This window comes from Python bivittatus, unplaced genomic scaffold (genome assembly GCF_059951505.1).
Source record: "Python bivittatus isolate LINGU-HERP-01145 unplaced genomic scaffold, Pbiv_v1 ctg000810_np1212, whole genome shotgun sequence".
NCBI lineage: Eukaryota > Metazoa > Chordata > Lepidosauria > Squamata > Pythonidae > Python > Python bivittatus.
The window spans coordinates 543,135-553,340 of record NW_028277111.1 but is presented as its reverse complement, the minus strand read 5'-3'; the positions used below and the strand labels follow the sequence as shown (position 1 = coordinate 553,340).

The following is a 10,206-nucleotide window of genomic DNA, read 5'->3' as shown; positions in this document are numbered from 1 at the left end:
GGCCAAGGGAGATTTTTTGTTTTGTTCTGGTCACCACGCAAAAGGAAACAAAACTTCAAGAACACGGCCACACAGCCCGGAAGACCCACACCAGCCATCGAAGAAGGTGGGTGTTCGGCTGCTGCTGTTGCTGCTGGTGGATTTCTTTCGTTTTGGGCTGAAATGTGTAAGATGCAGCTCCTTTTCACTCACTGTCCTGAAGCCTTGAAGCCATCAGTTTTTGCTGTTCCTCAGCTTCGCTTTCTGAGTGAACCTGACAGAGGCGCCCTTTGAATCTGGAGTTTTCATCTTCATCAGAAGAACACATGTGCACCCTGATATTGCGTGATAAGCTCCATCCCCTACATACAGTGCTGTGTGTACAAAAGAGGGACAGTTTGCCTTGCGAGGCATGTTTTATGATTTGCTCTTCCCTGCAGAGGTCCATGGAGCCCGGGGATCTGATGGCCTCCTTGCTGAGACCGTTTGGCTGCACACCAAGAAGGATCTCTGCAATTGTGCCCTTGGTGGACAGCTTTGTGGTCTCGTGGCCTAATACTTCTTGCAATCTTCCCAGTGACATAGGATCTTGCAACCAGGTTCAGATCACCACCAACACGTTCTTTCCTTTAGCCTTTTCATGCCAAGAAGTCAAGCTATCAGATGGCCAAAGCTGTCCAATCAAGCAAAAGACCCAACCAGTTGGAATTTGAACAGACACATGGAGAGCTTAATGGGTTAGCAGCCCATCCCCTTCACCATACAGCGAAGGGCAGGGCACTGGGAGAGCCTGAACCAGTATCCTTCTGGTTAACAGTCAGATGAGCTAACCTATTGCACCACAGAATCAGGTACTGTTTCCTCTCCATGTCCCTTGGTTGGAGGATTCATGGCTCATCCTTGCTAGGTAACATGAGGTCCCAGTAGGCACACCTTTCCAGGGGAATTCCCTTTCCATCCAACAAAGGGGTCTAGTGCAAGGATGCTGGACCCATAACTCAGAGGCTGATGGGTCGAGAAGCATCTGCTACTAAGCAGTGGATGTCATGAATGTTTACCCTGGACAGGACTCAGGAGAACAGGGGTCTCTTCCCACTGTTCTTCAAGAGGCAGGGTCTTACTCCTTCACCATTCTTTGGCTGCAGGGAGAGGCAGGGCTGTATTTCTGTTCTTGAGAAAGTAAAAATAGCATAGGTTTTGCTGGTTCTTCTCAAAGAGCAGCCTCTCTTCAGAATGGTTTCTTGGTTTTTCTTGAGATTGTAGAAGGTTGGACTAGGTGATCCTTCTGGTCCCTTCCTCCTTTATAATTCTACGATTCTCTAACCCAGAGTTTCTCAACCTTGGCAACTTGAAGATGTGTGGGCTTCAACTCTCAGAATTCCCCAGCCAGCATGGCTGGCTGGGGAATTCTGGGAGTTGAAGTCCACACATCTTCAAACTGCCAAGGCTGAGAAACATTGCTCTAACCAGTTTCATAATTGGCCCCATGCTACAAAACTGCAAAGATGGAGTTGTTTTCCATGTGTCTTTTTTATGCAGAGACTGCTGGGAACAGCTTCTGAAGCAGCTATCCAAGCCCAGAAAAAAACACAACAGTCTTGACAATTCCAAAAAGAAATGCTCTGTTCACACTGCTTTGTATTCCAAAGCACTTATTTCGGAAGATTTGCACAGCCATAACAAGAAATCATCCATAGCCTGGGAGAATGCTTAGAAGGGTCTTGTTATCCAAGAACATTTGCTGATGTGTTCTGGGGCTGGCATCACTTTTATGAGAACAAAGTCTTGGAAGCAGAATTAGATTACCTTAATGATCCTGCAGACATTAACGTTGGATGCAATCTGAAGAACCAAGTAAACAAGCTGTTGATTTCTACTGGGAATATAGATCAGGTTACTGAAGAAGACCAGAAGACATCCGTGAGCTAACACTCTGTGGAAGGATGGGTTGTAAAAAGAGTGTAGGCAACTGGAAATTGTGTACCTTCCCCTTTATTTCTAAAGCACCTCAGCGTCCAGATGGGGGAGAGATTGTTTAAAAAGCCCTGTGTTTGGAACAGCTGGGTGTGGTGGTAGTAGTGTGGTAGTGTGTTGGGTGTGTAGAAGAGAGGCAGAAGGAAGCAAGGGAGAGAGCAGCAGTCAAGGTTTGTGGAAAAGCCCAGAGAATAGTAATAGATATTCTAGGGATAACAGTAGTATGTAATAGAGTGATATAATAGTAAGTTGAGCGATAGAAATATAGGTTAGGTGAAAACTGTATTAGTGGGACACCTCAGTAGAAAAAAAAAAAACACTTTTGGTACTGTGAATGTTGGTTTTCTAAGTAAAGGACCCCCAATATAAAAAGGGAAGAGAAAAGTCTTTGTGTGCAGTGTCTCCTTGGGAATATCTTGATGAGTCTGGGTGATCTGCCCTTGGATATTAAACAACCCTGTGACTCACTCACACCTCTGGCAGTTTCTCTTTTAAAGATTTGAACTTTTATTTTTTATTTTTCTCATTCAAGTCTATTTACTTCTGCATATTCCATAGAGAGGCTTTTAAAATATCTTTATGAATTTGGGAAAGTCCATGTTCAGTTTTTTTTTTGGATACATTTTTTATGCATTATCTACGTTATGCATATTTTGGCCTGGAATACTTTGCCCACCCTGGTTATTGCATTCACATGAACGTGCAAATAGTTTATTGTTCACAATCAGGTGGAAACACTTAAAGCAGGAGACGCTAACCAAAAGAGAAACCCCTTCTGGGGTTTGGTTTCTGGGCTGCTGAGCTGGGCAGAACTTTTTGGAAAGCCAATGCTCACTGAACATTAGTGAATTTTATGCTGATAATGTACTTACAAAGTTGCATGATGCTAGCTTAACATGGGCTACAAACACTTTAGAGAAGAGCCAAAGTAGCTCAGTTGGGAGAGCGTTAGACTGAAGATCTAAAGGTCCCTGGTTCAATCCCGGGCTTTGGCAAAGCTTGTGAGTAGGGCATATTTTTATAGTCTCTTCTCAGACCTCTTGATACATGATCCTCCATGACCAGAAGCTCTAGCCAAAGGAAACTGGTCTTCAGAAGACTGGGATTCTCAAACTACAGGTTGCAAACCCGGGGTGGATTGTGAGCAAATTTAAAGGGGGGGGGGCACATTTGGGGGGTTGTGCATGCAAAGCCAGAACCTTGCCAGACCACATTCCTGCTCTTCCTGGACAAACTGGCTGTCAGTTTGTCCAGGCAGAGCGGGTGTGAGTTTTCATAGTAATCAGGACAGATTGGAAGGAGAGAATCTCTACAGCTCAGGGTTGAACTGGAGAGTCCTTGGGGTTCTCTGAGCCTGGTTGTTTTCTTGCAGACGTTTCATTACCCAACTAGGTAACATCTTCAGTGTTACAAGAGTGTGGGGTTTCATTTGGGTAATGAAATGTCTGCAAGAAAGCAACCAAGCTCAGAGAACCCCAAGGACTCTACAGATTGAAAGGAGTCGAATGAGGGTTTGGGTGTTTTGGATTTTAATCTTCAGAGTTGGTGCCTATAAGAGGATCATCAATAAGCTGGGATCCTCAGCTGCTACTCTGCAGGTGCAGTAAAAACAGGTAGGTAGTGGAGTTCTTAACCCTGTGATTCTAACTTTGAAAATTGTTAATTATAAATCAGTTAATCCCAGGTGATACCTGCATTTTTTTTTCCTTAGAGACTCTTTGTGGAACTTTAACACTCACATTTTTTAGAGTTGGAACAGATGGTTAAGGACCCACTTTTGTTATATGCCAGAATCCCCACAGAGGAATCATACCAAGCATTTACAGCAGTAATTTAAATTGGGGACTTTACTTTCAGAATGATTTAAATACCCTTTGAAATCTATTGAGTAGAAATATTGGGAATCAAGAGAGAAAACTGGGAAGTGATTGGCCTTTCATTTGAAACAGAAAAAAAAATGTTTATTTCCTGAATCCAGATTAATGGACAGCTATTTACCAAAACAAAATCTACTAATCAATAGTTTTATGATGTTTATACTGTTATATTAACCAGACTTTTGTAACTGAACAGCAAATTACTAATTTCCTGGAACATATTGAAATGGAAGAGATTTCTCTGGAACATAAAAACATATTTGTAAACATATTTGTAAGCTCCACTAGGTAGACCGGACCAAAAAAATCAGAACAGGAAGATCCTTTGATTGAGATTGGCTACAGGAACAGGACCTGCATCTCCTCTTCCTTCTTACATCTCAGTGAATGAGGAAGCGTCTGTCTGAGCCACTTCTTCTGAATGTTGTCTGTCCTTTGTGGACTTAAACTATGTTTCACCCCCGTTCCTCTGGCAATGGAACTTGCATATCTCCATCAAGGTCATCTTTGTTATTCTCTACATATTGACAGTAAAAGTGATCATAGGGACATTGTGATCTGTGAAACTGGGGAAACCCTGGACCAGATGGACTTCCAGTTGAATGGCAGAGAATTGTGATAGACCTACTGGCTGTTGGAGGTCTATAATGAATCATTTAATTAAGCAGCTTTCTGAAAGGGTACATTCAGACTGGGATAGCAGAAAAGACAAAGGCCACCCCATGGAGCTGAGTTTGCCAAGAAATCATCCTCTCCCCATTGAGTCTAACATATATAAATCCAGTTTTATTAGTCAACAGAGCAGAGCCAACACTACAGCAGGCATTTGGACAGATGCCAATGGCTTCTGCTGGCACATTGGGGTTCATCTCCCCCACCTGTGATGTAATGAAATAAACAGAATCCACCCCCCCCCCAAAAAAAGTTTAAGGTAAGATCAACAAGAAACCCATATGGATAAATTAAAGATATTTTTAATGCATTTACAACTACAGAATCACAAATGTTCACGGGAAGAAAGCGGTGCTCACCCCTCTCCGTGCCTCTGTGCGAATAAAGCAGACATGCATACAGGTCGAGGGGCTACAGATGGGCGCAAAAGGTGAAGTTTAGTCTAAGGAGAAAGCCACAGAAGGCTGGAGAACAGGCGGTGGAGTCACAATTATCTCAAAAGGAAGCACTGGCTAATTCGGATTTGAAGGAAGGGCAGATACCAAGACTCAGCTGCTGAATCAGGACAAGTGGCGGGTCTTCACTGGACGTTCTTCTTTTCGTGGAAGAAAGGCCATTTTCTTCTAGCTAGACACACACTAAACAATTTGAATTCTGGGCCGTAGGAGGGCTCAGCACTAGCATTCTTCAACTTGGACCACTCCAGCAGCATCAGATTATAATGCCCATCATTGGAGGAGGCCAGCCTGACTGGGGACGGTGGGAGCTTCTGCCCAACCATCTTGAGGTTGGCAAGGCTCTTGTGGAACTTTCCAGGCACTGAGCTTCTCCTGGACTGGCAAGACCTGTGTTCGAATCTCTCCTGACTTATGATACAGGACGCGAAATCAGATGAGATGGAGGTCATAGCTATGTGTTATCTCCATTTTCCTCCAATGGAAAATATGAACATGGGTGATAGAATATCCTATGATTACAAGGGCACAGCATGCCTACAGTATTTATTATTATTTATTTAAATTTATTATAGCCCAACTTGGTATTTCATGAGTACCAAGGAAAAACAGAGAAGTATGGAGAACGTTCTCGCTTAGGAATGTTTTGAGTGCAAAATTGCCAGCTTAGACTACAATATACCCCATTTGATTGAGGCTCAAATCATGTTGGCTTAGTTTGAAGGAGGATTTCTCAAATGCACAGTAAGGGCTGAACTTGGGCTCACAAGCCTGTACTGGTTGCACATAATTTTGGGTCAAAACAACAACAGTGGCAAGGGAGAATACCCCCCACCCCCAACCCTGCTTTTATTGGAAGGGTCAAGTGATCTACCTAATGATTTCAAGTCTCCTTCAAGTTGAGCTGAGCTCCTGATGACTTCATGGACCATGTAGTATTCTGAGATGAGTATGGACGAGGTTTGATGTTTTCTGATTGCTCTCCCAGTCTTACAGCCTGGGATCTCCTGGAAGTCTCCCATCCCAAGGCTATTCAGGCCTTAGTTTTTCCAAGATCAACCAAGGTTGGCTATGTGCTGTCTTCTATTGGTCAATCTCCACATTGCCATGTGTCATACTCTTTCCCTTCCCAATCCTCTTTTTGACCAGGAGAGGACAACCACATAAATTCTTGAATGTGCCTACCACCAGGGTTACTGTAAGACAAATTAAGATTCCCCCTTCTCACCTTCTATTAAGTTGCCCTGAGCTACTAGAATAGGTTACCATTTATGGACTAGGCCAGTATCAATTTTACCCAACAATGTCCTGCACTGAACTGTTAGAATCCATGTGCCCAATTTCTGAACAAACCCAACTCCATATAAGGCAGCAGAGAAAACTCGGAGAAGCCCTAAACCAGTCTTCTTCAAACTTGCTGGCTGGGGAATTCTGGGAGTTGAAGTCCACCCATCTTTAAGTTGTCAAGTTTGAAAAACACTGCCCTAAACTATAAAATCAGTGTTGATGGAAGAGGAGTTACTGAAGAACCTGATGCAGAAAGCCTAGATCCTCTCTAACTTTCTAAGTAGCTTGAAACATTCCTGGCATCCAGACACTGGGCCTAGGAAGGAAGAGAGGGTCAGCTTCAATTCTTCTTTTTCCCAGAATCCTCCCTGTTTTCAATCTCACTGATCCAAACAGTGGAAGAAACATTTTAGAGCTGCTTCCTCAGCCTTTGTAGGTAGGTGCTCAATAACTGGAGAGCAAAGGAAAAAAAACATAGAAAGGGAACATGTGGCATTTCAGCTCCTCTGTGGCTCCACACTTGTTTTATACACGTATTGGATACAATGCCCTATTTACCTGCAAGCTCCTTTCTTTCCAACAGAGCCACCCCTCTTTCTTCCCTATTTCCCCACATGCAATGCGGGGAGCACCACATTCTCCAGAATACAAACAGAACACCCCTCTGGAGCAGTTCACACATGCAGATTACGTGCTTGCTAGATGCAGGACGCTTTAAATAAGGACTCAGGATGGGTAAACAGGCCTCCTCACATCTCTTTCAAATCTCCACATTTCGCAGCGTGGCCATTGCTCAAGTCTGCGGCCCATGCATGTGTGAACCCAGTCAGAATCTTCCCTCTTCCTCCTAGAAACGCAACACACCTCTGAAAAATTCTCTCTTGCACACACTTCTGGCCAGTACGTCTCTCCTGATTCCCACTTGGTACAGCACTGCCCCATATAGAGAGAGAGAGAGACAATGGAAATTAAGAATAAAAAGAGGAACCTGGCTAGTTCACACCCCCAAGCCCTGCATTCTGCTTCCCATCGTCCACCAAACACAGCATGATGGCAACTCAGTCCATAAACCCCCAAACATTACAGGACCGCAATGTTGACATAAGAGAGAGCAGCGGTTCCCACAGGGCATTCTGGGCAGTTACAAGAGCCAAATATCCTAGAAGTGCTCCTGATCCAGGCTGAGTTTGCACCACAAACTAGGTTAGGCGACAATGGGGCTAATCTCTCTCTGTCTTGGAGAGCTGAGTGAACTGGGCCATTCCATTACGCCAGAAATATTTATCTGTTTAGTATGTTAAGTGAACGACATTGAGCCATTGTGCTTTGTCAACCTGAGGTTAGTGTTTAGGGTGTTGCGTGAACCCAGCCTTGAGGTCTTCTCTGCAACTACTCGGGCATGATTCCACACACTGTGGTTTCCTGGCAAAAGGGAGAAATCCCTGGAGAACACTTTGCTCAGAGCTGTAAAATATGCACAGGTAAAGTGTTTCCTAGATCTTTTACGATATTCAGAGCATGACTACTCAGGGTTCCTTTAGCTGATCAAGTCGCGGGGAAAGGTCTTCTTGATGGCAGGCAGGGAGAGAGACACGGAAAAATGTCTTTGTTTCCCAACGATCTCCCTGTCAAAATCCCCCTTAGCTATTCTTTCTTACAGCAAGGCTGGTTCACACCGTCAGCTGCCGAGATGGGCACAGCTGGCCCAGGGGACGCTGTGAGACAGACTTGCACTGAGTCAACCCTTTGGCCCCACCTGCTTGATATGTGGCCCACATACTTGGCGTTTACCTCAATGGGCGATATCTTCTGCCTCTTTCAGGAAGATGGGAGCAATGTTCACACAAGCCAAGCCTGCATCTTCCGCATGCTGAAGTGCAGGAAGATGCGTTGTGGCCAGGGTACGCACCAGCTGGCCTTACAGATAAAGCCGGGACGTGGATCTTGCAGGAACGTCCCTGAGCTTATGGAAAAAAAAAAGAAAAAAAGAACAAGGTTCCTTAAAACAAATAAACAAACAAAACTTTCATGGTACATCGAGGAAACGGAATGGCCCTCAGGATTACAGATGCTACGCCATCCCGGAGATATAGGATTCCCCGCCAGAGTTACATGAAAGCCAGCCCTGGGAAGGGCGGTGCCACATTGGCAACGCTTTCCTCTCTACGAACATTTCAAAGGTTCTTCTCCTGTGTGGACTCTTTTATGGCTTAGAAGGTGGGAGCTGGATATAAAGCACTTCCCGCACTCTAAGCACTCGTAGGGCTTTTCCCCCGTGTGGACCCGTTTATGGCTGACGAGGCGAGAGCTGGAAATGAAGCTCTTCCCACACTCGGCGCATTCGAACGGCTTCTCCCCCGTATGAGTCCTCTTGTGCGTGATGAGGGACGCCTTCTGCCTGAAGCTTTTGCCACAACCTGAGCATATATATGGCTTCTCTCCTGTATGGATCCGGCTGTGAGCTGTGAGGTTGGAACTCCGGCTGAAGTTCTTCCCGCAGTCGGGGCACTTGTACGGCTTCTCGCCCGTGTGCGTCCGCTTGTGATCAGTCAGGTGGGAGCTGCTCCCGAAACGCTTCCCGCACTCCAGGCACTCGTAGGGCTTCTCTCCCGTGTGGACCCGGATGTGGTTGATGATCTGGGAACAAGCGCTGAAGCTCTTCCCGCAGAGCGTGCACTCGTACGGCTTCTCCCCCGTGTGAGTCCGCTTGTGCGTGATCAGGGACGCCTTCTGGTTGAAGTTCTTCCCGCAGTAGGAGCAGCTGTAGGGTTTCTCCCCCGTGTGGACCCTCTTATGGGTGATGAGCTGGGAGCTGGTGCTGAAGCTCTTCCCGCACTCGGAGCACTCGTAGGGCTTCTCCCCTGTGTGTGTCCTCTCATGGGTGATGAGGGAGGCTTTCTGATTGAAACTTTTGCCGCAGACGGCGCACTTGTGGGGCTTCTCGGGCATGTGGGTCTCCTCGTGCCTCATCAGCTCAGAGGGATGAGAGAACCACGTCTCACAAACCGAGCACTTGTAGGGCTTCTCCCCAGTGTGGATCCTCTCGTGGATAATGAGGTGAGTTCTCTCATAGAAACTTGCCCCGCAGAATGAGCACTTGTGGGGTTTCTCCATCGGCTGAATTTCCTGGGGGCCAAAACTCTTGCCGGAACTTTCCCCTGAGTCGGCGTGGCGGGGAGCCCCCTCCTGAAAGGAGCTTTCCCGTGCACTCCTGCTGCTTTCCTCAAAGCGTTTGGTTGCCTTTCCGGGATGGCTTTCGGGATGACCTTCAGAGTTCTCCTCCAACTCAGTGCCTTGGAAACATTTCCCAGTTCCTCTTTCCAGGGACAGTCCACCACTAACCGTTGGCTCGGGCCGGTTGGACTGGAAAGACTCCTCCTCTTCTTCCTCTTCCTGCACCTGCTCGTTCCCTGCGGTGACAAAAAGAAATAAAAGCCAGTCAGGTTTCTCCATCGTCACCAACCCTGGAGAGCACAAAAGCTTTGCTCTCTCTTGGGCCTTCAGCAGCACAAGAAATCCATGGAATCATTCTGGGGAGATACTCTCTAGGGTCACCTATCAATGTTTCAGATTTTAACCAAAATTGTTTATTTTGTTTTGGGGTTGGATCTACCCTACACTGCCTGGAGTCACAAGGTTTGAATTGGGTGGACAAATACTTTATTTAAATACATACTCTTGGGTCAATCATCAGCTCTTGTACCAGCCTGTTAAAAAGATGCCTACCCAATGTTGATCACGCCATTCCAGATGCAGGGAGTCCCCAGGTTAAGAACACCCAGTTTAAGGAACCTATTATAGCAACATTCAAGTTAAATACACAATGATTCGAGTTCATTACACAATACTACTTATACAGTATTATACAATAATTTGGTTCCGGCTTACATACAAATTGGACTTAAGGACAGACCTTGGGAATGGAACCTGTTCTTAAACTGGGGACTTCCTGTATTTATTTA

At 45.7% G+C, this 10,206-nt stretch overlaps 1 protein-coding gene and 1 non-coding gene across 2 annotated transcripts in view; one reads left to right on the top strand and one right to left on the bottom strand.

The window, feature by feature from the left end:
• Positions 1 to 2,875: 2,875 nt before the first annotated feature.
• TRNAF-GAA (transfer RNA phenylalanine (anticodon GAA)) lies at positions 2,876 to 2,948 on the top strand. The gene has a single exon. It is a non-coding gene; the product is annotated as a tRNA-Phe (tRNA).
• A 786-nt stretch (positions 2,949 to 3,734) lies between these two features.
• Positions 3,735 to 10,206, bottom strand: part of LOC103055957 (uncharacterized) — a 42,439-nt gene continuing 35,967 nt past the window's right edge. Inside the window, exon 5 of the mRNA XM_088129331.1 lies at positions 3,735 to 9,654. Coding sequence (XP_087985457.1) covers positions 8,408 to 9,654 — 1,247 coding nt within the window. The 3' untranslated portion in view covers positions 3,735 to 8,407. The remainder of the gene's footprint in view (positions 9,655 to 10,206) is intronic.